Genomic DNA, 27,699 nt, shown 5'->3' on the forward strand with positions numbered 1-27,699 from the left:
CTACCCTGGACTTGCCAGGCTACCCTGTCCTTAGGGTTAGGGTTGTCTTTGACAGGAAAGTCTTTTTGACTCAAATGCGAATTATAAGGTAAGGATTAATCACGTGACTTAGCTACTTTGTAGGCTTATAAATAGGTCATATGTGATGCTTAATTAGCAAACCGCTTAGTCATCACTATTGTGGTTACCTTAATATATAGGCTTGAAGTTAGATTATCAAGTAATCTTTATATTATCTATCCAAAATTTCAAATCATACTTTGCTATCATGTAGATAACCTAATTGCTGCAGGTCCTACTGACAATTTAATATGCAAAGTAATGAATATTGCGTCTAAATATATAAAATTACAAGAAATAGGTAAACCTTCAATATTTCTAAGCATTGAAATGGAATTTATCAAAAGCCAATCCATTACGTTACACCAAACAAAATATACACATAACCTAATTGAAAGGTTTGAAAAATCGTATATATCAAAATATACTACACCCTTTAAAGCAAGTTTAAAGCTAAAAAAATCAAAATACCAGGCAAATGCAAAAGAAATCAAGGCTTTCCAACAACAAATTAGTGCCTTACTATACCTAGCCTTGAAAACCAGGCCAGATATAGCATTTGCAGTAAATCAATGCTCAAAATTCATGAGTAATCCTAATAAAATTCACTTTAAAGCCTTAGACAAGATATAGGGTTACTTGAATTTAAAACCTAACTTGAGACTGCATTATACAAATAAAGACATACCTAAATTAATAGGGTATTCTAACGCGTCTTAGGCTAACAACTTAATTGAAAGACACAGCAGTACTAGGTATATATATTACCTTAGACGAAATAATCCAATTAGTTGGTACTGTATAGTACAAAAAACAATTGCGTTAAGTACTTGTAAAGCTAAATATATGGCTTTAAAAGACTCTGGAAAAAAGGCTGTATACCTATACAACTTGCTAAATTGCATGATAACTAGGTTACATATTCAAAGTATTACGTTAAATACACCTATATTAATTACAGACTCTAAATCAGCCCAAGCACTTGCTGAAAATCCTGAATTTCACAGAAGGACTAAGCACATTGACTTAATATTCCACTATATACGTCAATTGACTAATGAAAAACGATTAATATTGACTTATTGCAAGTCAAAAGACAATAATGCAGACCCATTTACAAAGGGCGTTCTACGTGAACAATTTGAAAAATTCACACAAGTAATTAGACTTAAAGAAGTCAATTAACTAAAATATGCAATTATAAGGTATAAATCATGCATATAAGCATATAAAAGGCATAACTATAAAGATAACGTGCTAATAAGGCATATAATAGATTAAAAATATCTACAAACCTACTATATACTTTAAAGAGGAGTATAAAGATTACTTGATAATCTAACTTTAAACCTATATATTAAGGTAACTACAATAGTAATAACTAAGCGGTTTGCTAATTAAGCATCAAATACAACTTATTTATAAGCCTACAAAGTAGCTAAGTCACGTGATAGCTTCTTACCTTATAATTAGCATTTGAAGTCTAAAGGACTTTCCTGCCAAAGGCAACCCTAACCTTAAGGACAGGGTAGCCCTGCAAGTCTAGGGTAGCCTGGCAAGTCTAGGGTAGCCTTGCAAGTACAGGGTAGGTGTAGAAAATCAAACCACCTAAAACCTTCAAACCCTGCCAAACCACTTGATACGTATCACCACTTTGTAAGTGTGTGATCTATGTATTACTACTGATTCAAACAATCGGATCCTACAAACCTAGTCTGATTAGCCGATCCGAGGTATCAAGTTGTTTAATCTAGTAGATTTAAGTAAAGCAAGAAGATTGAATTTCTACTATCTAGTTAGCTAGAATAGCCGCTTGACTTTAGTGAAATCATCATCATTAACCACACAATACAACTAGTCTTCTGCACCTTACTTGCCTATCTTACTTCCTGCCTTACTACTGCTTACAGCAGTATTTTCACTAGTTGAATACTTTGCTTTTACAACCTACCTCTTTGGTTACAACCTAACGTTTTGACAATCTGAGGTATCAAGTTGTTTAATCTAGTAGATTAAGTAAAGCAAAAAGACTGAATTTTTACTATATTTTTAGGTAGAATAGTTAGCTAACTTTGGTGAAATTATCAACTACACAATACAACTAGTCTTTTACACCTTACTCGCTTACCTTACTTCCTACCTCTCTACTGCTTATAGCAGTATTTTCACTAGTTGAATACCTTGCTTTCACAACCTACCTCTTTAGTCACAACCTAACCTTTTGAGATTAAAAAAATTTGTTTTAAAACGCAAATAAAGCTAGCTAAAATCTACCTTTTTGCCAAGCACTACGAGAAAGCAGTGTCTTATAACAACTTACATATTCTAGCTGCTAGCTGCTAATTTAATTAAACCACATGTGTCATTCTCTCCTTACTATCCTAGGTGTTAAAGAGACACTCTCTTTTAGATTTGTGAAAGTATTACTATAGGCTCTCTTGCACGAGAACTATTAGTTTGTACAATAGCTAAGAACGAAGCGGCGTTTCATAAGCGTCTTAGGCACTTTGGAATTTCCAAACAATGAGCATTTTTGGTACCCTTGAAATTTAGCATTAAGTCTTTAAATTTGCCATCGCACCCTTCGCTAAGCATTTAACTGTTGCGGCGTTTTCGCTTGATAAATGCAGGGGCTTCGGCGTTGATGGGGTAGAATAGCTTAGTTTTGATAAGGCCTTGCAAGCGCGTCTGCTAAAAAATCCCACGCGGTGGAGATGCGTAGAATAGAGTGGCTATCATTGGATTACACGAGGGCGACACTTTGGTTTGACTCGGTGCTGGAATCCCAGAGCTATAACTGTACCCTGCGCTATTCGGAATGGAGTTGAGCAGCCAGGGCTCTCTAATCAGGTGCAGAGACTTGGGGTTAGTAGGTCAGAGTCTTCTTGTTGTCCGCATTTTGACCTCAGTTGAGACTATTAAAGGCTCTCATGTGGGCGGGGTCGTCAGTCTCACCTCGTAGGCTCGCCACATGAGCCAGATTATTGGCCAAGAAGCAGAAGACAGCCGACAGGCTAATAACTAGACTTGAAGTCTGCGAACATCATGCTCGCTGCCCTTGGTCTGCAGGCGGGGGTAGGAGGGGGTGAGGGTGATGGAGGAATGCGACGTGCAACGTCACATATAGCTCAACATACATCATGAAATTCACTTGTGCTTGAGGAGGAGGAGGGCGACAACAATGACAAAGGATGGGGTGATGGTGGATTCAACGCCATTGCCGACTCTGCCATAGTCGAGGGCTAATCCTAGCCAAGTCTGACTTTGGAACGCTTTTCCAACAACTCGATGGAACGCCAGATTGTCAAGTGAGTGGCTAGGGCTAGCCCAAGACCACGCAGAAACGTATGTGCACTGGGTAGATTAAACAGCATCGTCGTCGTGCCCTTCTGCTAAACCCGCTCGTGTGCTCTATTGGTAGAGAAATCGGTGACTTAGCACCGGATAGAGCCAGTTAGATGGTTTGAGACGTTCGTTACTTATCTCAATGACGTTATCGAGGTGGTTGCACATTAGGACCAACCGGTTGAAAAACTGCTTCCCGCCAGCCTTGCCCACACCGGCGATGTGTCAAGTCTAACCAAAAAGGTTGACATGTCAAGTCTGACCAAGAATCTTTGACATGTCAAGTCTAGCTAAAGAGGCTTTTCTGCTGTTTCTGACAAACTCCTCCATTTTGCAACACCCCTAGTGACAGTTTGACGACAAGATCTAGCTAGCGCCGCTCTTCTCCACAGTGGCCTGCACAGTGCCCCTCCGCTTGAAGGCTCAAAATTATAACGACAGCCCCATGCTCGCCGCGAGAAAGGAGTAACAGACAAGAATCCCCTAAGGGTCGTTGCAAACTTGGCACTATCGTATCACAATGGGTTGCAACTAGGAGGCGACCGTTTTAACCACCAGGGAGCAGTGCCCTCGTTCCCTCGGCTCTAGCAGACGGATGGAGCCACAGTGAGTTTGAGATCTTTGCATCTAAGACTCTTGCGATAACCCTGCCTAAAACCCCTTAAATTTGACTTTCCTTATGCTTAAAACATTCTTAATTCACTGCCTTGTGAAACGTTTCTTGCTCAGGCGCAACACGGCTAGCTAGGACTAGCACAAGGGCTAACTCAGGGATCAAGATATCGCTCCTCTATCGAAGTAAAAAATCTGCACGCTGGGGGCTGAATACTAGAGGACCTGTTCTAGCTCAAGTCAGTTGAATAGCCGTGTGGCAGTTCCCAATCCATCTCTGTCTCGTTCCTAATTGGAGGCAGTTCTATCAAGAACTGTCCTGGTAGTGAGGAGTTAGTAGAGAATCCTAAGGCGTTCGACGTAACTCTGGAAGGCGGGCGGCGCCGCACCCGGGGTTCGGCTTTCCCATAACCCTCTCAGTTGTGAGGAACACCCTCTACCTCCTTAGCGATAAGGACGAGCCGCTGCGCCCCAAGACCGAAGTTGGCTTCTGATATAATTACCAGTTACCCAAATAAACGGGGAACGCTTTAACACACCTTGGGTCTCGCTTAAGTTGCTCTTCCCAAAATGTGCCTCCTTCTAGGCGTCGTTTCCCACCAGCCCAATCATACCGAGAGTGGCTCGGGATAGGGGACCTCCCACCTTCATGCGCTCGTTTGGGTCTCCGTCACCTCGGACAGACAATGTGGCTGCCTCGTACCGTTGTCCTGTTCCCGGTCTAAGAGAAGGAAGCGTAACATTAAGCAGCGCTTAGAATATGGTGGCGTCTGCCACACGAGCAGCAACTGGACAGGAAGCATTTTTGCAGCGCTATGAGAACGGCAAGTTTGCGGTACTTGGCCTCTACGCCTTGTCCACATAGCTTCTAGATAGCATTGGTGAGACCTGGAGGCGCTGGATTGTCGACACGAGCAGCTAGTGGACATCCCCTGAAGATAGGCGACTACGAGAGCGGCTTCTTCATTTCAGCAACTATCCACAGAGGTGACTGCCTTGAAGAGGATTTCCGGTTCCTATCGTTGTCGGTGCGTTTATTAGGCGCGCATTCTACGACAAGAACATCGTTCATGATGTCCCTGCTTACTGTGTCGAATGAGAAGTAACTCCAACATCCAACATTTCTGGCACACTTCCTCCCTCTCTTATAAGTCTGCCCCTGTGGTATTTAGACATACTGCCATGGAAGGAGATAGGCATTCCAGAAGTCAACCACTTTGAGCTCATGGGATTGATCGAAGACGGGGATGCGTGCGCGTACAGTGGCAACAAGCGATGCGAGAGATCTAACGAAAACCTCGACGTTCTCTTGGCTTTTTTTAAACAGTTTCTTCTATAGTCTACCGGTGTAACCGAAGATTACATGCTAGTCTATGAGGATGGAAGCAAAGCAGGCTCAAAACTCGCGATGCGGTTGCTTCTTCTGCTTCCCTATTTAGCAACTACAAGAAGACAGTATGAAGGAAGGCACTGTCTAATCGAGAGTCTGCTAAGAAGTAGAAAGAAAGGCTGAAACTGCCAACGATAAATAATTATAGACAGCCGGCTTGGTATTTATGCAACTTCAGCAAGGATTTCTGATGCAGCTTTCACGTCATCAAGCTATTCTCCCTGAATATCCTAAACTTTCACTGTCAAAAGGGGGAAAGGAGGAATTAGATTAAACAATATCCTAGACATGCAAAGCCAGATCTCCTTTGATCCCAAGAGCAAGCGAGTATTCTTCCCCACACCTGCGTGGCGCACCGATTCCTGCCCTCCCCAAGAACGGGCTCTCCCTCTCCGGCCTTGTCGAACCCAAGCACACTGTAGCCGTCCGCGACGTAGTTGGATCTTCCCCTTCTTCCATCCCTTCTGCACCTCTTGACCTCGTGCCTTACTTCGGCTACCGTGCGGTTGTTGTATATGCATGCATGGGCATTGCATTCCGACTTACACAACACCTTTGCCGCCACCGCTGGATTCACCTGGATGCCTGAGGCATTGTATATGGACGGGGACTTGCTGGAACTGTGGGGTGGGATTGGCCTGGAACTGCTCCTTCCCCGACGACCTCTATGGGGCAGCTTATGGTAGCGATGCGGCTCTTCGATCCGAGCTCAAACTCCGATTTGCAACTCATTATGCGTGAAATAGATAACAGCAGCAATTAATTACGACTCGAATGGGATTGATCTAGACGATATCGATCCAGATGGCCTGGTGCGACACCTATGTCTGTCGCTAGAGCTGCCGTCGCGCAGCTTGGGTGCCATTCTCAAAGTTATTTCGGTTCTCTTTCCTTCGATAAATCGGCAGTCCACATGTTAACACCAAGTCCCTGATTCCAATTGGGTTTCTCACTCGAAAGCATTTACAAATGGTTCAGCTTCGGACTTTGGAGGACCCTTACCAGAACCTCGGTTCCGACTCCGGTTCCCTTCCCCCGCTCCCACCTTCAGCCACGCCCGTGGCCATATTCCGTCGCCCTTGATGAATACCCAGCTGTATTCATCCCTCCGCCGCTCCGCCGAGAAGTCAGCCTAAGCCGGCACCTCCCCCGTATCCGCAATCTCCACGCCGCTCTTGGCAAGATCCTCAACGTGCTTGTCCTCGTCTGCTATTCCGCTGGCATCTCTTCTATCTTCTCAATCTGCTGCTGCTGCTGCTTGCAAACTATCTCACCGCCACCTTGTCGCTGCTAGTTCGGAAGGTGCTTGTCGTGGAGCATCGCGGGCCTACGCCTACAACAATGACGATGATGACTGCCAACGCGTCGACGACGACGAGCGCCTTTGACATTGCCCCCTTAGTGTTGCCGACTCAGGGAGAGTCCACGACATGTGCAGGCTGCTGCAGGGCTGGGCTGTGCCAATAGGTGGATGGCAGGGATTAAGGCAAGGGCAAGAGACAGATGATAATTCACTACGGTGTTTTGTGATGTCGTGGACGGCAGGGGGGGATTCGAACATTGTCACGCGGTTGCTAGATAGGGGACCATGGTTTAGATACGCGAAGATGTAGACTGAGCGTTGCCAAATCCTCCCGTTAATTGCGAGGCCTATGAACCCGAACAGCCAGAAGCACCAGCACAGTCAAGCACTTGATCCCACCAAATCCGGAAGGGACCATCGGTCCACTCTCGCAACCTCCGGAGGGCTTTGATGAGGCAATAAGTACCGATCAACGAGGACGTGTCGCCCAAGGGTACACCGGAATATATCGTCTAAGGGCGGTGAAAACCGGGGGGTTAGTGACAATTCCCTATCCAAGATCGGGGAGACATACCAAGGAGAGCTCTCGTCCGCTCGATCTAGACGCCCGGGCGAAAAGGACAGTCCACGTCGCCGATTGAACGTACAGAAGAGGAAATGCCATGGCCTCCAGCAGCGTCAGGGCCGAGTCGGAGTCGCAACCCGTCTGCTCGCAGAGATGGCGTATTCGATAGACTTGGGCGGCGACCCAGACGGCTAGCTGGACCTGCGCCTCTTCCTTGGTGCGGCTAATGGTCTTGGTCTCGACGCTGACGGCGATGGGGCGATGGCGAAGGCTCGGGTGGGTTGTGTGGTTGATGAATGAAAGGGTGTCTGTTATGATGCTCGAGACACGTCGCAATGTGGGACAGGTGTATGGCCTCGGAGGGTCGCCGGTGCCCTCTTCGTCATCGTCGGGGCCGAGACAGATGGCGAAGTCAACCATCTTACCCGGAGTGGCTAGCCCCGAGGCATGCCGCGGCATCCAGCGGGGATCTATCCTTGCGCTCGTTCTGGAGAGATTTCTCGACATCAGTTACTTTTACTGTACGGGCGTGGGGGACAGCAGTTCTACAACCAGGCACGGCGGGCATGGAAAGAGGGGCAACAACTTACACGTTTCTGAAACCAACCGGGAACGATCCGAACTTTTCCGTGTCGTCAAGTATCGCCAGGCGGAGTAGAACGGCGTGCACGGCGGTATTCCACTCGCCCTCGCTCTCGCCATCCCGGGAGCAACGTCGGGACGACAGATTGATCTTCCGGACCGCCGCAAGCTCCGCGAGGAGCGCTGCTTCGGAATGCTGGCCCTCTTCCTCGTTGTCGATGTGATACGGCCGAATAAGCGCGTCTCCCTGCACACGCTTGGCAACCGCAGCCGGGACGACTTGTTGCCCGCTCGCGTCGTCGCGGAGGTTTAGGAACAGGCCCCTGCAGTGGTCCCCCAGCTCTCGGAAGTCATCCCCGAGGTCCATGAATCGGATCCCGCCACCGACATCTTGTAGTGCAAGCACGCGCTTAACGGGACTTGTTGATCTCTTCGACGTGCCGCTGGCGGACGATGGCTCTCGGGATGGGGACGTGACGGGCTCGGAGCTGTCGGAGAGCGCCTGGAAATACGTATGCTGGAGGAGCTGGCTGGGGGGGTTGCTGCGGAGCGGGAGCACGCCTTGTTCTCGTTGGTTGCGGAGGATATTGGAAGCCTTCGGGGTGGCATCTTGAAAGTCGCTCGGGACTTGGTTCTCCCAGGATTCGTCGAATGTTGTAGCTTCTCTGGCATGGTGCAGCTTCTGGCGCTTCGTGGGGGATGGTGTTCGCAGTGTTTTCCTCGGTGCTTCGCGCAGCGTCGGCGTTGAAGAAGATTTGACCTTGGGATGGTCATTGTCCTGCATCGTGGCTTGCCGGTTGGGGTTTGCGCCGGGCAACTCGCCGAGAACAGCACGTCGCTTCGGAGAAATTGGAGGGGTCGTGATCGCCTTCCGCTTCCTCGATAGCGACAGACGCGGCGAATGTGCAGATAATGCAATATCGGTGTCGTTGATCCACGCGTTTATAATGTTTGGCCGCATGGTGCAATCTCAATAGTTGCGTAAGACTTGGTGTTCTGTGGACCTTGTTGAGCGCGTTTGAATTATTTCGTGTCTAGGTGCGGGGGTGGGTGGGTCTCTTGTTTTTGTTTTCAATTTTTTTCGACCTCCTAGTCACGTGCCAGTTAACCGGGGAACGCCCCTGGGACAACTCGGGTGCCCGTGCACGGTGCAGCGCCGGACATCTCGGCAGCCCCGCAATCATCCCGGGCGAGGACACACGAGGAAAGACGAATTAGACGCCATGAATACCCTGCCATTCTAGAGGTGCGAATAGGCCACGAGGAGATGTGGTTGTTCTCCGACAAGAACAACGCATCTAAATCGTACTCATTTTAAGCTTCGGCAAAGAAGAGTGAAGTCATCAGCCCGAGACGACTTGGATGGGTCCTGCGAAGCTTTATCGAAGGACTGGATTGATTGCCATCATCACGACTCCTCCGTAGTGGGCACCCCGTCGATCATAATTGACTGGTTGGGATTTTCGATACCCTCGGCGATAGAATCAGGCAGGCCTTTTTCTCCGTCAAGTTACAGGAAGCCTGCACTTGGGCGCCGTCGCGAGGCGAACCGGAACAGAACTGTACGCTGTCGTTGACTGTTTCCCTGGAATCTGCGTCATCTTCTACCTTGATGTCGAGAGTCTGCTCAAATTAGGGTCTGGATTTGTAGGCGGAAAATAAAAATCCATAGGTTTCCAAGTAACTAGGAGTTGAGCAGCTGTCAAAGTACCCGTTGCAATCTCCTTCTGCCTCAAGCTTGATTTACACCTGCTGCTTGGGATAGAGTTCAAAATTGCCGTCGTTATTGAAGGGCCATTGTAGTTTGAAGGTGTCGAGGAGTCGAGAAGCAAGAAGCGGCAGTCGTGTGCTCATGTGTTTCGAGAGAGTCGGCTGTGGCGAAGCTGCCGCCGGAGAACATTCCATCCGTCTTGCTTGTTACCTGTCTGCCTCTGGAGACTTCGGCATCCCCGGTGGTCTTTTGACGACGTTTTCAGCTGCAGGATCACGGGTTGTAGTTCCGGCCTAGAGAGTACTGTCCGCAGCGCCTGGCTAAGCTGGAGTTTCAAGCAGCTTGCTTCGTTGACTTCACGTAGAGCATATCCCTGAGGTCATCTATGTCACTCCAAGTTCAGGAGGTCGTGGGATTGACCGGAACACCTTTACCAGTGACGGACGGGTTGTCGACGGAGTAGCTTACGCAGCTTGGGCCATATACGGTGGACCGGATATCGTTCAGGTCTGGTGCTAGTACGTTGTCGTACACCTCTTGCATAGTAAGTCACCTCCTCCCAAAGAATTTGACCGCCTTGTAATATTGCTTGAATTGGAGCCGCGGTACGTTTGGATGGTGATGCACGTGGAGGGTTCTGTGAGAACTCATGTAGGACCCCTCCGCAATGCTCCTCGTCCAGTGCCCCATACTCAACGTCGTCAGCACAGAAAGGAAGGTTCATGGTAAGCGCAAGCGGCTTTGCCTACTAAGGCTAACATTATCCCAGCCACTACAACCTCTACAGCTGGCTCTACGGCTAGGGCCTTGATCTTCGTTAAGCCCGCCTAGGCTGCTCCGGCGCCGGAACTCTGGTAGATGTGCCTATATGCAAGGTACGGGGCAGTCGTCACCATCGTTGCATTCCTCAACGTTGAAGATGGTAGCGGCTGCTTGTGTTACAACGAGATAAACGTCCTCTTGGGTAGACCATGGGAGTGACATGTCACCACGCGCCATGACTAGGAGGCTCGTTAGAGCTGCAGCTGCAGGTCTGGTGAAGACAGCTTGGTGAGTCCCATCGCTTTGGCCAAGACTTTCGAGTAGGATTTGTCACAAGAGACAGGCAATCTAGTTCCCGTCTCTGTTTCCCAGAAGAGCTTATATTCCTGCCAATCATGGCAGATTGGCGTTGTTTTGTGTGGCATGGCTGGAGGGGAGGAACATATTGTGGCTTGCGGATTCACAAGCAAGCATGGTTAACAGGATGAGCAAGATGGCCTGGGTATTACGACTGTCAGCTTGGGAGTAATGCCTCCTGTTCCCGAGAGGTGACCAAGATGCACGGAGTCAAAGACGCTGCGATTGGTAAGGAGGCTGTCGACGAGAAGTCTCAGGAGGCGGCCGATCCGAGCGGTGCATCTTTAGTGGAAAAAATTCGCAGGCGATCTTTCAACTTTTCGTATTGGCAAAGATGTTTGGGCTGTTACTGGTCTCCTTGAAGCCTGGTAGACGGTTCTGATAGCCGGTCCACGTACATACCGAGGACGACATGCCGGAAATCGGGGTTGAGGAGAGAAACTCTCATGGTCCTTGGCGAAAAAGGCGGCCAGGCTAGACTGCAAGCTAGTTTGTAAGGGACATGGCGAAGCCAAACAAGACATTTGGTTGTCGTCATGGAAGTAAACGCCGAACCTGCAGAGTAGGATATGCGCAGCAACTACCGGTTGATTAGTAGGACCAGTGGCTTCCATGCCAAAAGTCATCGGCTAATTCGAGGAGAAGAATTCCTGCAATGGACTCCAACTACTTCACCATACCGCCACGCCTCCATCAAGACGATCCAGGCATCTAGTATCCTTGGGGCTCATCCCACTGCATGTCAAGCACCTTCCCGCCCCTCTCCATCAAAGCCGACTACCGCCCCTACAAGCCTCGCGCTTGTGAGGAAGTTTGTTCGTCAGTCTGGGCTTTAAGAGTCAATGCTGGATGGTTTGGGCCAAATGGTCTAATAGAGCTCCCATTAAGGTCATTACACGAGTAAAATTCATGGTTAATTATACGTTGTCTTGCACCTTTTGCCGTTGCAGCCTGTTCCTGGCAGGTTCTGACCGTCGCGTCAAGCTCGTGAACAGCACAGTCCAGCGAGGAAGAGACGGACGATACGCGACCTCGAAAGGCCAGGCCAGTCTTCAAACAGTGACGGTGCCTCCTGAAATTCGTCGAGACTGGCGGTACCGGCGGCACGCGAGGGTGGCTCCGATGGCACTCGTAGTTTGGAAAAGTATTCTCTAGGGCATGGCGTCCATCTTGTCTGGCGTCGGCCGGCTAGCCGCTGAGAAGAATGCAGATACAACACCTAAGGTAATGCTATCCCATCAGACCATTATCCTGCCAGGGAGCGGCAGCGGGAATCCAGCTAAGTCGGGATGCGGCAAATAGGTTTGGGAGGCTCCTAGATGGGGTGACGGAGGAGAGGATGGAAGCTGCGGATGCTCTCTAGGGCCTTGCGGGGGGGATGCGTGCAGGTCCGCGAAAGGAGGAACTGCTTATCTTGGCTTTCTTGGTGCCTCCTAAGAACACGTCTTGAGCAGTATCAATATTAGTGACTACCGAGAGTGTTGCAGTTGATTCCCTCTCTCTTTCGCAGGCAGTATTGGCTCTTAGCTGACAAAGTAATAGTGTTCCTAGAGACCCATCCCGCCACCTTGACCACAAAGGGCTGCGCGGAGTGGAGAGGACACGACAGTGACGTGAGTCTACGCCAGAGCATGCATAGGGGTTGGCGTGAATTGCACCGCGATCTAGTCATGCTTTGTAACTTGGTCGTTGAGTGACAGCTGCGTCTTTGCTCCTCATATAGGCTCTTGCCGGGGGAATTCCGGAGACCTGGCTTCATCTCTACTTTCCCATGGGACGATTTTCAAGGGGTAATTACCTCATTATTAGGGAGTGTCTAGACCACCCTCCTGTCCGAAACTTCAACCGCCTGCTTCAAAGGCCCTCCCATCGGTCCGCCTTACCTTTACCTACCTGTCTTCCATATTCAATATCCAGACCGTTGCTCGCAACTCTTCGTTTAGAGGTGGTGCTGCGTGGCCCTCAGAGCTGGCACCTCCCGGTGCCAGCGACCGCCGTCTTTGACTACTACATAATAGCCGACAACGCTGTAGTCATAATCACAGGGCATGGCTTTGCCAACGTACACGCGAAGCTGATCCGTAGCGTGAGTGCTGGCAAGCTGGTGCACTACGAGCCTTCCTCTCCAGTCCTAGCCCCAGCGATTAAACATGCTAACATTTTCCCTCTCAACCAGCAGCAAACAGAACTCCGTCCTGGGAGACTCGTCCGAGTTCCCTCGGGGGCCCGGGGCTAGACCTAGGCGTTACCAATCCGCCACGGGCCTTGGGTTTACGACGGTGACAGGTTACAAAGTAGCATTGTTGCGTCTGTTGCCTGCACAACCGGTTCCGCCAAGAAGAATAGCAACCTCTCGAAGCATATTCTACCTCTCGTCGTTCCTTGGAAGCGCCCCTGCGAAAACATTCACAACGAGGAGGAGGAGAAGTCGTTTCACCCCGATGATTACAATGACAAAGACAGTTAATCCGATACAAGCAACAATATGAACAGGAGGAACCATCCTGTAAGGAGCAAGACGGGTCAAATGTGGACCATATAGGCGTCAAGGACGCACAGGAGACAGGAGCCAACGATAACCACGAAATTCCACTCGACGCCGAAACCATCTATGTCAACGACAAGGTTGAAAACAGGAGAGAGGAAGTCAAGGTTCAGACCCAGAAGCAGAGAGAGGTTCATTTCTACCACATCACTCCTCCCCTCGCAGAGACAGATACAGCAGCCTAGGCCCTGACTTCTTCACCTTCTGCCAGACTCTCCTATCTTCCATCCCATAGACCACCGCCTCGCCCGTCGAGTGGGTAACCGTCACCCTCCCCACCATGGAATAGCCCACTAGCCTACCAAAAGGTTAAATGAGCTGCTAGAGAGAAAGATTAGGAATGGCATCGACACTGCTGCATTCAAGAAGAAAGAAATTGACATTGATGGTCTGGCAAGCAGTGCTCGTGACCAGCCGGTTAGGACGACCGCAGGTGAGAGCCCGAGTTAGTTATCGTGGAGTCGAGCAGCTGGCCCCCCTTTCCCCCCGTCTTTCACTCCCGCTCCTTTTGCTGCCCTCCCCCTCCCCCCCCCCGGGCAGTCCTTGCAATCACCCCGCTGTCAACCATGAAGGCTGCCGCTCCCCATAGCCACGCCCAGGTATTGCACTGCCAAGTTAGAGTGACGTTGTCGACTTCCGCTGTCCTCCACCTCCCAGCGGGAAGAACCACCGCTACTATCAGCCGGCGGGCTAATATCTGGGTCTCCATTGTCGGTCAGCTACTCGGTTGGTCTTAAGGCATGGCTGGCAAGCTCTCTCTAGCCCTATGATAGATGGCTGCGGTAAAATAGGGCAGGTTTTGCAAAGTGTAGATCTCCACGTATCAGCTCCTAAGTATGTCGCGAAGGCAGAGTTGTCTTGACAAGGCTGTCATGGAGGGTTGTTACCCTGAGACGTTCAGTCTAATCTTAGCATAGGGATGGGCGGCGGCGAATAGCACCTTGTTGGATTTTAGTACCGGCAGTATCGCAATCTTGCCAGTACCGGCAGTATCGGCAGTATCGACAGTATCGACAGTACCGGCAGAATCGACAGTACCGGCAGTACCGGCAGCATTCTCAGTCAGTACCGTCAGTATCAGCAATACCGGCAATACCGGCAGTACCGGCAGTACCGGCAGTACCGGCAGTACCGGCAGTACCGGCAGTACCGGCAATACCGGCAGTACCGGCAGTACCGGCAGTACCGGCAGTACCGGCAGTACCGGCAGTACCGGCAGTACCGGCAGTACCGTCAGCACCGACGGTATCGGCAGTACCGACAGTACCGTCAATTTTGTCGGTACCGGCAAAATCGGCAGAATCGGCGGCATTCTCAGCAGTATCGTCAAATTTGTAGGTACTGGCAGTATCGGCAGTATCGGCAGCATCGTCACTGTCATATTGTGTACTTGGTATTGTCGTTGATGCTGCAACTACTTGACCTGGGCGACGAGGTGTGAAATTTAAGCGTGGCGCCTTTGGTAGTATGGCTTTTGGTATTTCCATCCACGACGGGTTTGAGGTAAACTTGCTGCTTCCGTCCTCGGTTACTCTTGGCGATCCTGGCACCTCGGGCTATTTCTGCTGAGGAATTAGAGGGCAGTGGATGCTCTGTAGTTCCATAAGACCTAGCAAAAATAGACAAGATGCATATTCACTCGAAGATGGATTGAGAGCATGTGTGAGAGACAGAAACTGTAATGGTAAATGAAGCAAGAAAATGACTCTTGTTCTTTCATGGAACGACGTGCCGGCAACAACAGCAGCAGAGGTAGCAGCCATGCATATTCGCCAAAACAAGGAGACGAAGCTGAATCGGAGATTCCTGACTGGGGCCCCAATTCCGAGTCATACTATCTCCAGCGATTCGAAATCATGATTCATCCTTCCTTCCAGCCACTGCCATTGGCTCCCCCATCACTCTACATCTTTCCCCCGGCCAGGAGATGGTTAGGGATGGTCAGGATGATTACTTGACCAGCCTTGCCGTTAATCCTGATGAACATGCCGCAGGCTCCTTCACCATATTCGCGACAAAGTCTACCTAACACCCTATACCTTGGGGACGGATGGCTATGCTAACCCTGGTGGCGATGCTGGTGGTCTAGAGGCTACCGTCCGCCGGCAACCGGTCCGTATTGGCTACCTTCCGCGGCGCATCTTAGGCTGGCTCTGCACTCACATCTTGCTGAACCTGGTGTTCCTCCTGCCGGATGCGAGTTTCTTCACCGCACACCTCTCACCATTACTTGCCTCCGGGACACTTCGGCACGCTGTCGCCTGTATCCAGCCCTTTCATACACACGTCATGGCCAGGCTTAAGATAGAGATGGACAGGGCAAAGGCCATATCCAATTATTTGTATTTCCAATCGCCATCCAACAACACATCTCTCGACATTCTCTAGGACATGTCCAACAGTCTCTCTTGTAAGTTCCGCCGCAGTATCTATAGACATAGCCCGTAGCTCGCTCCATCGCCATCCAGCAGCGCCGGAAATGGGGTGTCGTCTTCGCCATCGACATCCGACCCAGAGATAGGAGGAGTATCTGCGCGGGCAACATGTGCTTCTCGATGCAAGACCACAGGCCAGATTCCGATGATGATGACACCGATGGTAACGCCAACGTCAAGAGACCAAGGACACATTGTTCAAGGACAGTCCGCCTGGCTTCCCGTGGTCCTCCGAGAGGCACGACAAACCCTTACTATGTGATTAACACAGCATCGTTCATCATAGCGGACAACGTAGGGGGCGACATCTTCGCCACCGCGGATGCCCTCGAGCGCTGCGCCGAGGACGTCGCTGCCAATCTCTTTGCCGAGCTCCACGATGCTGCTATGGCCATGGGGTATCAAGCCCCTGACTTGTAGTCTGCTGGCGGGTTGGGTTCGGGGTTGGGACCGATTTCTCTGGCGACGGTGCGGACTTGAGCTGCGAGAAGTGGAGTCAGAGCATGCGGGTGTGGTGCGCCGCCAACAGGAAGGGCTTCCAGTACAGTTGCACCGCCTTCGATTGGTTGACGACCTTGCCGCAAGACTTGGGACCGGCACCAACGATGACAAGATGTTTGTGCGGTTAATCTCATTGGTTATGGGGTGGAAGGCACAGGCAGAGGCGTTAAGTGCTAAGGTTGCCAAGCTAAGTCACAACTCAGATACCTGGTAGAGCTATAAGGAGGACAACAATGCCAACCCATGCCCCTTCCTGCTAATAGGAGGCAGCTTAACCCCAGAGGAGGCAGAACCTCACCGTCACCGTCGTCACCAACACAACAAACACAAACACCATGTCTCATATACCATCCTCTGTTCCTGCAACTGCGGTCATTCTGCCCAAACCTGCACCACGTACACTTTGTGAGATACTAGCGCCGACGACGCCGAGGCCGGAAATCCCAGCGCCTCGTCAGACGGCGTGCCAATCTGTGTTTGCTATGCCGCCTGGCTCACAGCCCAGCACGAACTGGAGCGAAACTGGAAGGGGCGCTACTCAAACGGTTGAACAGGGAGGAGGCCAATTCACAGTGATAGGGCAATTAAAGCAGTATCTGTGGGATTCTCTCTGATATTATTTTGATGCTGTGATTACAGTACCCATCATGATAGCTGACGGTACTGCTGGTACTGACGGTAACGACAAAATTGAGAGTGATGCTAATACCTGCCGATACTGGCAAAGTTGCCGATACTGGCAAAGTTGCCGATACTGGTAAAATTGACGGCACTGACGGTACTGACGGTACCGGCAAAAAGTGTCAATCCTGTCGATACTGACGGTGCCGGCAATAATTGACGGTACTGACGGTACCGCCCGTACTGCCGACACTGCCGATTGTGGCGATACTAGCAGTATTCCTGTACTAGCGGTACTGGCAAGATTGCCAATGTCACTGGTACTGGCGATACTAGCAGGATTCCCAATATCGAGGATACTGGCGGTACTGGCGATACTGGGATTATTGTCGGTACTGCCGATACCTACAAAAATTCACGATACTGTCGATACTGGCAGTATTGGCGGCACCGGCAAAAATTGACGGTACTTATAGTACTAGTAAAATTGGCGGTACTACCGGTACTGACAGAAATGACGGTACTGCCTACTGGTAAACTTGGCGGTACTGCCGGTACCGACAAAACGGACAGTACGCACAGGCGGTAACGCTGACGGTACCGGCTAAGACTCCCGCCGACACTGCCGATTCTAGCGATACTAGCAGTATTGCCGATACTGGCGGCACTGCCAATGCCGCCGATACTGTCGGTACTGCCGATACTGCCGATACTGAGATTACTAGCAATACCGTCGATACTGGCGGTACTACCGACTCTCCTGTTCCTGCTTAGACCCAGTTTGCGCAAACCTACCAACTTTATAGAGTGCAAATAGCCGTTCTAGGGAGATGGGCGAGCCTTCCGAACGTCAAGAGATATTGGATTTGCTTCTCGATTGCGTCAAGTTGCTGAGTCCGGGAATGCCGTGGCCAATGTCGGTACCGGTGCCGATTCCTGGCCATTCTCAGTGCCGGCACCCACATTGCCAAGCGGAACACTCCGCGTAGTCTTGGTATTGTCAACAAAACGAGGTACTCTTTTATTTTCCTTTAGTTGTTACATGATGGTACAGTACATTGGGGGTATCGAGGGTATCGAGCTCAGCGCCCCGCGAAGGGCAAGATTAATGCATCTACAAATGTAGGAGACCGACAAGGGATCGTCCCGGAGGATGAATGGGAAAGTAGCACAAGGGGAAGCGAGGGAAACACATGTCGAGCCCTGGGCTTTAAAGTGCCGGAAGCAAACAACACCAGCTCCAGGACCACAACAAAAACCAGGGGGAAAACAACAACGGCGAAAGAAGAAGGGGAAGAGTACAAAAAAAAAAGACAAGGCAGATCACAACACAATATGCCGAGGCGCATACCCGGCCTCAACAACAGGCTTGTCCAAAGCCTCAATCCTCGCCCTAATCCTAACCTTCAAATCCTCCACCACAGCAATATTCACATCCAGCACATCAAGCACCGCCCTAACATCCACCCTCGCCTGCTTAGCAGCCCCAACCCGCGCAGCCAGATCCCTGCTCCCCTGCGCCAGCCCAGCCGTGACATTCCCATACGCCCCCTGCTCCCTAGCCGACTGCGCCAGGTCCTGTATGGCCCGCAACTTCCCCTCGAGCTGCTCGGCCTGCGTCTCGCGAAACACCTCTTCTCCGCCGGGCGTGGCAGGGACCGCGTAGGTCCGCCGCCGCGCCTCGTCCACGGCCGCGAAGACCGTCGCCGCCTGCGCCAGCGACGCGGCGGCGCGCGTCAGCGGCGCGGCTTGCGCGGCGAGGTGGGCGCGCGTGTGGGCGTGGTGGCGGAGCAGGGAGCCTAGGGTGTGGAGCCAGGTTTCGTCGGAGGCGGTGCCGGGGGTGGGGAGGAGGGTCTGGCTGGTCCGGGGGGAGGAGTTGGTGGTTAGAGCTCGGACGAAGCGGAGCTCGCGCATGGGGCTGGGGACGGCGGGGTGGTTGCTGGTGGGGGAGGGGCGGCGGAGGTGGTAGAGTAGCCCGACGAGGTCGCGCCAGAGGTCGAAGTCTAGCGTGGCTGGCATGGGGATGGCGGCGGCGATGTAGAAGGCGTATGCGAGGATGGCGACGCCGCAGTCAGAGGCGTTGGTCTGCTTGGGGCAGCGCTGGAAGGTGAAGCTGCAGACCTGGTTGTCGTCCTGGTCGTAGGCGAGGATCGGGGCGCCGTCGTCGTCGTCCTCGCCGGTGCCGTCGCCAAACGTCGAGCGAAGACCGTAGGTGCCGCGTCTGGCTTTGGCCCACATGGTGTTGTAGGGCGCGGACCCGACCAGGTCGTCGACGAACTTGCGCGCGGCCTGCTCGGCGTCCTTGTTGGACGCGGCGGAGGCGAGCGGCTCGTACAGGTCGACGGCTATGCCCGGCGTTTCGGCCTTGACTGCGACGGTCGCGAGGGACCAGTGCGACTTGTTGATGTGGAGGGGGACCAGCAGGGTGATGCTTGGGTCTGCAAGCTGGTGCAGCCGATGCCAGTCCGGGGCCCGCCCATTCCGCACCAGCAGCGGGTCGACGGCGTTGTAGAAGAGAGGCTGAGACGCCGCCACAGTCTGGAGGCACTTGTGGATGATGTTGTCGTCGAGCCACCCGCCGGGCTCGAGGCGGTCACCAGCAGTCTCGGAGTCGGTCTCGGCCGGCTTGGGCTTGGCCCCGTGGGAAGCAGTTGTCGCGCCCTCGGCATCCTTCTTCTTCTCGTTGCCGGCGACAGGGGCGGGATTCCGCGGGGCTGGCGAGGGAGTATTGGGTGCAGAGCCATCGGTAGAGGAAGCAGTTTCCTCGCCGGCGTCATTCTTGCTCGCATCACTAGCGGCGGAGTTGCCGTGGGCGGAAAAGCCTTGCTCGCCGGTATTGTGTGTATTGACCGACGCGCTCTTGTCCTCGTGAGGCTTGTGTCCCTCCTCCGCCTCGGACTCGTGGTCCTCGTCCATCTCCTCAATCTCAGGACCCTTGTCCAACTCGACCACCTCGACCACATCCTCCATGTGTTCATCTTGATCCTCCACGAGGCCATTCTCCGGATTCTCGGTGGCACGATGTTTCTTGGCAGGCGGATCCTGATCGCCGTCGGCTGTGTCCTCGTGCTCATGCTCGCGGGTCTCGCCGGTGGCCTCGTGACGCCGCTTCTGCGGAATAACCACGGCTATCTTCCCTTTCCTGCTGGGTGTTGTGGTCGCGTTCCGGGCCTGGCCCTGGGAGTTCGATGGCCCTGCCACGCCGTTCGTATTGTCGCTGGTCTGGGGAGCGTGGGGCTTCGTGGAGGGCACTGGAGGTTTGGGCGGCGCGGGGGCCGGCGTCGAAGATTGCAGCTGGATCGTCGGCGACGTCAGCCTAGGAAATGACGGGGATTGGGAGAAGAGGTGCGAATGTGAGGACTTACTTTGCCAGGCGACATGGCTGGAGTGGTCTGGATAGAGGCGGAGGTGGCAGCGGGCGTAGTTGTAGTGGCAGGCGTGGCGGCAGCTTCTGTTTATCCAACGTTAGTCTGCTCTCACCGAGCGGAGAGGGAATCTTGCTTACCCGGGGTGCCTGGATTGGCGACTGTAGCTGCGGTGCCTCTCCCCTCTCGCTGCACACGGGCAATGACTCGCGTGCGCGGTGAGAGCTGGGCCGAGGAGGCTGCTCTTGGAGCGCCTTGGGCGGGTGTGTGTGGCGGCGGCGGCATCGTGCCCTCGAGATCCTCCGCAGCAACCTTCTCAATCGCGCGCCTCGTATCGCTCTGGACCCACGGCTTGTCCTTACCGCCGGGGCCAAGGGAGGGCAGGCGGCCGCCTCGTCGCTCGTCACGGGCCTGGAGCAGGAGACCCTTGGCCCGTTGCCATGAAGGGCAAATCTTGCTCAGATGGCTGAGCTCGCGGAAGAAGTCGCGCGCAGTGGCGCCTTCGAAGAAGGATTCGAACTCGGCGGCGCTGTCGGGCCAGGCTTTGAGGGTTTGTTCCTTGTAGACTAGGATGCGCTTCTCGGTCGACGTGAGCTGGGAGATGTCGCCGCCGCCGGGGGCCGAGGGAGTCGCGCTGGCCTCCGCGCCGGCGTTCATTGATGCTGCCGTGTCGATTGACGGAGGAGGTGCGGGGTGGTTGCGTGAGGAGGATTGAACGCGCGCGAGAGGAAAGGCGCTCGAGAGAGGGTGGGAGATGTGGAAAAAGGCGCGCGATGGCGGAGATGATTGATTGAGAGGGTGCAGAGGGTGTGGTTTTGGTGTGGAAAAGGAAGAAAGAAAGTGACGAAGGAAAGTGACGGAAGAAAGGGAAGAAGACTGTTGGCAGCCTTGCGTCGCGGTGCACGAGCCATAAGTGGGGTCGGCCCGCGTTGGTGCCTAAGGTTCAATGAACAACGCGTAAAATGGAGAAAAACAAGCGGATTGCCAGGAAACCGGGCGGGTACCTGTGTAAAAGAGCCAGTCCATCGGGAGACCCTCAGCTGTCAGGAATTGGATGCATTTTGGAGAGAGGCCTGATGATGAGATGTGATATCAGATGCGATGAGAGACGATATTTTGGTGTGGGACCCACCCCTCTCAGCCTTGGTGGGGAATTGCTGCGCTACCCCTCGACTCCAAAAAGTACAAGGTGAATCATTGGCAGGAACGGAGCACGCTACCGATGTACTGTACTGTGCATATGCAGGTACTACAGGGGCACTTGGCGCTACAGGGTGTCCTCAGCCGGTACCGCATACATCGCGTACTGCTGGAGCACAGTACATCAATCTGCAGGGGCAGTAATCCGTACATCGATGGGCGATCGGCCCTGGATCTCCGCACCCTGCACTGCAGCACTGCACGCTCAATTGCCAAATGGAATGTCCCACTTGTCCCGCTTGGAGCATGCCCACACAAAAACCCCCGCCTACCACACAAGCAAATCGCACACCAGTCCCAAGCAAATCGCACACCAGTCCCAAGCAAATCGCACACCGGTTCCAAGCAAGGGATTGCCCGCCACCCCCAAACCCAGCAACGAGGAGAATGTGGCAAGGAGAAATTAAATAGAGCCGCATGCACAATGCGACACTGAAAAATGTCGAACCTTCAATTGACCACGTTGTTGCGGCGAGACTGAAACTGGAATATGCATTGCGATGTTGTGGCGTTGTGGTGGAAACTCGGCTTGAAGTTATCGCGAAGGGCGGTTTTGCTTGGTGTCACGCAGAGCACAAGCCATCACCCACCCAGCCCGAATAATTAGCCCGCCATCTCATAGAGAACACGCAATTGCCATCCCAAAATGAATCCCGACACGGTAATACTCTTCCAACTAACTAAATCAATTGCGCGGAATCGATTGGCGCAACTTTCATCACGATTGGGCTCTTTTCCATCGAGAGAGTTACTTCAACTTCACGGCGATGCGTTGGAGAGTAATAAAAATACCACCAATCGATTCCTCTCAATTGGTTTACCTGATTTCTTTTTATTCCCTCTGGTCTCCTCGTCGGATATTCCGTCGAGACCACCAAGGCGTGGCAACGGTATTCGGCGGCAACGGTATGCGGTGGCAACGGTATGCGGTGGCAACGGTATGCGGTGGCAACGGCGGCGGCCTGCATGAAGGCGTTTTTGGACCACTGGGTGCCTTCAATACCCACAGGTGCGTAATATACCGCTGTGCTAGTGATGCCTACGAGAAGCACATACTGATTATTATCCCGGGGCTAGGTTGTGTCATTGTTCCGGACCAGCCGCCTGCTGGTCCTTGGTGTATGTAGATCTTCCCGTCATCGGTATCCCAACCAGAAGACCTTATGCTTGGTATAGTCCTTGTTTCCTGCCTGAGAAGCGAATATTTGTAGGGTCCTTGGCATGCAGACCCTGGGCCATTGCAAGGTAGTTTTCTGCATCCCCTGGACATCAAGACTCTTCCTTGCAGTCTTTTGCAGAGCGGCCCTACCGGTTCTGAATAGCCTAAGCCTCCCTCGGACGAACTAGATAACTTCATCTACAACGAGGTTTACCAGGTCGTCGTCTGCAGGGCCTGCGGGTCATGTATCGTCCCTGGGGAGCGCAGTATTACTCGGCATCTCAGGGAGCAGCCGCATCGGCTCAAGGGAAGGACCTAAAGGAGTTGACAACTCGTCTCCTTGCCCATGACCTGCGGCCGGAAAAGGAACTCCGCGAGTGCTGGCCTGTTACGGAAGGGGGACTTTGCCAAGCCATTGAAGGATTGTCGGTTTTCGAGGGCTTCCGTTGCATAGCTGAGGAGAGCTACCAATTTTATACGGTCAGGCTACAGACGCAACCACTAGCTAATCATCTAGATGATATTTGCGCCAATCTCTCTTCGTAAGCCGGTATTTGCCTCTATATCTGTTGGCGTTTTAGCTGCTGTTTCTCTTGCCGTCTCCATTCCCCTCCATCTCCCCATGCCTTAACAGCTTCTTAAAGACCTCTCCTGTAACCTCCTACCGCTAGGTCAAGACGTCCAGATCCTACTTTGTAAAGGGCTTGCTTTTCTCCTCAAACTAAGCAACCACAATCGTTGGGTATGGCACCAAGTTCAGTTAACGTTACAACTATCACGTCGCCTTCTTTAGCTCCGCTGTCATCGCCGCCAGCACCGATTCTGTGGCGCTTAACTTGACTGCTCCTGCATACCCACCCACCCCCCGGCAGTGAACCAGACCTGCGCGAGAACCTTGTCGAGAGTGATGTCTAGCGTGCTAGGTCACTTGGTTACAGTATTATCATTGTTGTTGTTGCTAGCCGCCGCTGCTCTGGTCAAAGTAGTAGGAAGCGATGCGCCTTAACCGAACCCAGAGCTAGTCCACGGTCCTGGCAATCCTAGTGCCACCACCACCTTCAGTCTCTGCTACAGTAAGGTAGTAGACACCATCGTCCTTGATTGGTGGGACTTAGCTCCTAACCCTGAGCAGCGCCATCACAAGAATATCCGGTGCAGCAGTGTATGCCCGACAAGGTGTTGCAGCAGTGCCAACAGTCCCAGCGCTTCCCCAGAGAGTTACACCAACTCAGCAACAAACTAGACATCAACCTCCTTGTCAAGGTCCTCAATAGGATCGTCAACATCAACAAGTAGCGTCATTGCCCTCCACACGCAGATCTGCCTCAAGCGGCTAAATAGCCGCGTCTGCGTTGGCACAAAGTTGTCCTCCTGTCCAAACCTGCGTGCCGTCGAACCATTGGCCAAAACCACTGGAGTTCGCGGTCTGAGAAGCCCAAGCCAGGCATCTTGCTAGTCGAACACGCGTCACGCTGGTCAGCAATAACCCCATGCTAGTATGCCAGCTTCTGCTTGGGACTGACGGGTCTGACGGGAGTACTGCCGGTACTGGCAACGCACGCGATCTTCAGCATCATCCTTAACATCAGGGGTACCGTCAGTATCGGCAGTGGTGACATAATCTCAGTATCGACAGTATCGGCAGCCATTCTCAGTATCAACAATACGGACAGTACCGACAGTACCGAAAATACCATCAAATTTGTCGGTACCAGCAGCACCGGCAGTACCGGCAGTATCAACAATAATCTCACTACGGTAGTACCGACAGTACCGACAATATATCAATCAGTACCGGCAGTACCGGCAGTACCGGCAGTACCGACGGTATCGGCAGTACCGACGGTATCGGCAGTACCGACGGTATCGGCAGTGTCGACAGTACCGTCAGCACCAACAATATCTTTGTACCGTCAGTATCGTCAGTACCGACAATAATCTCAGTATTGACAGTACTGACGGTACCGGCAGTGTCGACAGTACCGACAATATATCGGTACCGCCAGTACCGACAGTATCGGCGCTGCCGCAAATACTAGCAGGAAGAGTGTCAGCTGTATCCGTAGTATTGTTAGATCAGTCGGGGGTAGGGGCTTGACCTAGACTCTCACTGGCCATGTGGACAAGATGGATGAGGTTTGATCGCTGGCAAAGCTCGACCTAAGCTACTTCGGCAGGATTACACTCCTTAACATATCGTCATCATCTCTCTGTTATTGTCTCATCTTAGGAGAAGCCTTTGAGGTAATTAGTCGCCATCTTGCTGCCAGATAAGGCCACTAACGCCCTGTTCTGTCTGTCACAGCTAGTATGTTGAAGAAGAGTAGTCCTAGACAATGTCGTGCTACTATGCGCATCTCAAGACGCCCAAGAACCAGGACCCGGGCTCAACCTCAACAGCAAGCCGCCGCTTCGATCAGACGGCGAACTTGATGCGCGAGTCGTTGTGCACTGGTACTAAGTGCTACCTTTAGCCCTGGGAAGAGTCACGATAGTGTTGTCTTCACTATTGCGATACTACTTACGATACTGCTTACGATACTGCCATTATGGTATCGCTTAATTGCCAGTACCAGCAGTACCGGCAGGAGTTTTAGTATAGGCGGCATAGCTAGTGATTCTCATTTGTCTCGGCAGTATCGGCGGTTTCAGCAGTACTGGGCGGTACTAGCATATCGGGAGTCCTAATAATCGTAATCGCAGTATTGTAATACCAGTACAGTAATCGCGGTACCGTACCCGCATCAATAGTTGTAGTATCGTAATTTGCATCGTTATCCTGGGAATTGTCCCTAGCCAAGGCATGCCCACATTTGCGGGTTTACGTCTCTGCTGGAAGATATATAATTAGGGTACGGTTGTGCGGGTCAGATCCCGCTTCTAGTTGACCGACATAATACGGGTTCTTGGTTTCCAGCCATTCCCACAACGTGACAGCGTTCAGCATAGTCGGGGGATGTGGCGCAGCGACACACCTTGGCAGGCAGTCCCGCCGCAACGATAACTGCGTCGAAGCATGCCGCTAGGGATATGCAGCATTTTATCAAGCATCCTGCATGATCTCAGGTGTAAGAGCACGAGAAGCTGAGAAGAAGACGCCGCTACTCTAGGCCGAACATCGACATCTAAAGGAAACCAAATGTGGATAAGGTTTATAATTGAGAGAGATGTCCACGGCGGCTGTGGTGTTGCTTAAACTTGACGGCAGTCAGGCTCTCCTCGGCTGGGTCTGGGAGTTATCCTCAGCTTAGAGGCCCACGTTCTCCTCTGGCTCCAGGTAATTATTCCCGGTCCACCTCAAGACACACAGACGCGGCTCTCTTGAAAGGGATTCGAAGGCATGGACAAGCCACTTGTCCAAATACATGTTGAGGTGCCTAGACTCACTCCAGAGTCAGGGTCCGGGCCAGATCTAGACCGCGGCATGGGCAGCGTCAGGCCTTCCCCAGAGCTTCGGGACGATTCCCTCTCGGAAGAACGAGCCCCCTGCGACAACGAAAAGAATAGCCCTTTGCACTGCTTTTCTTCTTTCTTCGCTTTCTTATCTTTTCAGCTCCACAACCCGCGAGGGCAGCATCGCAGGACTGGTTTTCCAGTAAATTCATCACGGTCAACGGAAACCCACGGCCAGTCCGGAATACGGTGCTGGTCGTCTCCCAAAGAAATGGTGTGGGGGAAGCTCCACCATTAGCGGCTCTCTTCGGTTCGATTTCATTCAGTTCGTCATGGATTTCCAAGATAATAGTCTGATAATTGATTAAGGGCTCGGATCAAGGACAGCCATCAGTTATCCATGTCGTTCAGACAACCATCGAAGAGCTCCTCGTTGATGCACCTGACTTCGACGTGCAGCGGTGTCTGCTCGTTGGACACATGTGCTCCATAATGCTGCCATCTTCGCTAGTTTGAACATATCAGATCACTTCGCAAAGACCTACGCTTAGACACACGTCAAGACAAATCCTGCTGATCTCTGCTCTGATGCTTCCCAACGTAACTAATTATCCAATCTTCCTTTTTGTAAGCCAGATGTGACAGCCATCATCATCATATCATCGCCACCAACATCCTCCCGCAGCTCCCATCTTCAGACATAGTTGAAGAAATCCTGCCCGGATGCCACCTGTCATTTAAATGCAAAGCTTAAATGAATAGTCAGCGGAATAATCACTCATGTGGCAAAGACAACCCTAACCTATCATCCTCATCCTCAATCTCAACCTCAGAAAACTCCGCCCCAGACAAATCGCTGTCGGCATCATCTAGCATAGCCTCACTGTCATCCGCGACAACATACTCAAACTTCTGCGCGTAGCGGTTCTAGCCAAGGCCCTCGTACAGCCCCAGCCACTCGGCTCTAAGCCTAGTCAAGCTAAAGTGGACAGTCCTGAACGACTCGCCGCCAAAGCAGAGGACGTTGACACCACCACGTGTGTGCAGTGTCTCCTCGACCCTAACCCCGAGAGGCTCCAGCTCCGACCACGACGTCCCGCCCACCTCCCCGGCCCGCAGCTCCAGGATAGCCCGGCGACCGCCCTCGTGCTGCTCCTTCCAGAAGCGTTCGAATTCGCCGGGGTACTTCTGCACCATGTGGTGCTCGCTCTTCCCCTGGATGAACCGCTTGTGCGGGTACTTGACCCACAGCGTGAAGATGCCGTGCATCAGGTACGTGTAGCCGGTGATGATGGGGCCGGCGACTCCGTCGGGGCGCTGTTTGGCGGCCGCCTTCAGCGTGGCGGCTAGGGATTTGGCGTCCTCTTTTCGCGCGGCCACCTGGGGGTGGGGGTCGCGGGACATTACGCGCTCGCCGTCTTCGTGGAGGCGCTCCTCTGTGCGGAAGACGGCGACGGCGTACCAGTATTTGGTGTTGCGGAAAATGCGGTTTTGGATTTCGACAACGGTCGCGCGACGGGTGACTGTATAATCGTGGGGTTCGTCCTAAGTATGGATGACGTTAGATAAGACTCATGTGATTTCAAGAAGGAGCAGAGTCTACTGTCGCTGGGGCTTGGCTGAAAGGGTAAGTTTATTTACCTCGGTCGGCTCCGCCACCTGGATACTTTCGGTGGCTTTTTCAGCCTTGACATGGTTGACGCCGCCTTCTTTGGGAGCCATGGCCGTGTTGCTGGAAGACCCCTGTCCACCTTTCCCTCCTGTCTTTCCTTTTCCTTTCGACATTTGGCTGC

The 27,699-nt window shown here is 52.3% G+C and overlaps 5 protein-coding genes across 5 annotated transcripts; 1 reads left to right on the forward strand and 4 right to left on the reverse strand.

Moving 5' to 3' along the window:
• Nucleotides 1-7,028: 7,028 nt before the first annotated feature.
• Nucleotides 7,029-8,872, reverse strand: QBC33DRAFT_317343 (uncharacterized protein). The gene is made up of 3 exons (XM_060423553.1): nt 7,866-8,872; nt 7,285-7,762; nt 7,029-7,222 (listed from the first exon to the last, which is right to left on the reverse strand). The coding sequence occupies exons 1-3, from the start codon at nt 8,816-8,818 to the stop codon at nt 7,058-7,060; spliced, it is 1,596 nt and encodes a 531-aa protein (XP_060277984.1). The 5' UTR covers nt 8,819-8,872; the 3' UTR covers nt 7,029-7,057.
• A 4,926-nt stretch (nt 8,873-13,798) lies between these two features.
• QBC33DRAFT_520130 (uncharacterized protein) lies at nt 13,799-14,801 on the forward strand (the record flags this gene model as incomplete). Its single annotated transcript, XM_060426341.1, has 3 exons — nt 13,799-13,831; nt 14,188-14,566; nt 14,668-14,801. 3 exons carry the CDS (start codon nt 13,799-13,801, stop codon nt 14,799-14,801), a joined length of 546 nt encoding a protein of 181 aa, XP_060277985.1.
• A 3,004-nt stretch (nt 14,802-17,805) lies between these two features.
• QBC33DRAFT_574684 (uncharacterized protein) lies at nt 17,806-20,992 on the reverse strand. Its single transcript, XM_060430773.1, has 3 exons — nt 20,295-20,992; nt 20,155-20,240; nt 17,806-20,083 (listed from the first exon to the last, which is right to left on the reverse strand). The coding sequence occupies exons 1-3, from the start codon at nt 20,809-20,811 to the stop codon at nt 18,113-18,115; spliced, it is 2,574 nt and encodes an 857-aa protein (XP_060277986.1). The 5' UTR covers nt 20,812-20,992; the 3' UTR covers nt 17,806-18,112.
• A 2,760-nt stretch (nt 20,993-23,752) lies between these two features.
• QBC33DRAFT_520133 (uncharacterized protein) lies at nt 23,753-25,122 on the reverse strand (the record flags this gene model as incomplete). The annotated part of the gene is made up of 5 exons (XM_060426342.1): nt 23,753-23,925; nt 24,037-24,135; nt 24,309-24,416; nt 24,470-24,548; nt 25,039-25,122. 5 exons carry the CDS (start codon nt 25,120-25,122, stop codon nt 23,753-23,755), a joined length of 543 nt encoding a protein of 180 aa, XP_060277987.1.
• A 1,174-nt stretch (nt 25,123-26,296) lies between these two features.
• On the reverse strand, nt 26,297-27,628 carry QBC33DRAFT_520134 (uncharacterized protein; the record flags this gene model as incomplete). The annotated part of the gene is made up of 5 exons (XM_060426343.1): nt 26,297-26,413; nt 26,452-26,491; nt 26,709-26,833; nt 26,897-27,451; nt 27,548-27,628. The coding sequence occupies 5 exons, from the start codon at nt 27,626-27,628 to the stop codon at nt 26,297-26,299; spliced, it is 918 nt and encodes a 305-aa protein (XP_060277988.1).
• Nucleotides 27,629-27,699: the final 71 nt, after the last annotated feature.

This window comes from Phialemonium atrogriseum (assembly GCF_030411735.1).
Source record: "Phialemonium atrogriseum strain 8032-3 unplaced genomic scaffold QBC33scaffold_55, whole genome shotgun sequence".
NCBI classification, from domain to species: Eukaryota; Fungi; Ascomycota; class Sordariomycetes; order Cephalothecales; family Cephalothecaceae; genus Phialemonium; species Phialemonium atrogriseum.

Coding starts and splice junctions, on each gene's coding strand:
- QBC33DRAFT_317343 (XM_060423553.1), bottom strand. CDS start 8,818: ATGCGGCCAAACATTATAAACGCGTGGATCAACGACACCGATATTGCA. Junction 7,763..7,865: donor CCGGTTGGTTTCAGAAACGT/GTAAGTTGTTGC, acceptor AAATCTCTCCAG/AACGAGCGCAAGGATAGATC. Junction 7,223..7,284: donor GCGGACGAGAGCTCTCCTTG/GTATGTCTCCCC, acceptor CACCGCCCTTAG/ACGATATATTCCGGTGTACC.
- QBC33DRAFT_574684 (XM_060430773.1), bottom strand. CDS start 20,811: ATGAACGCCGGCGCGGAGGCCAGCGCGACTCCCTCGGCCCCCGGCGGC. Junction 20,241..20,294: donor CGCCAATCCAGGCACCCCGG/GTAAGCAAGATT, acceptor TTGGATAAACAG/AAGCTGCCGCCACGCCTGCC. Junction 20,084..20,154: donor CAGCCATGTCGCCTGGCAAA/GTAAGTCCTCAC, acceptor CCGACGATCCAG/CTGCAATCTTCGACGCCGGC.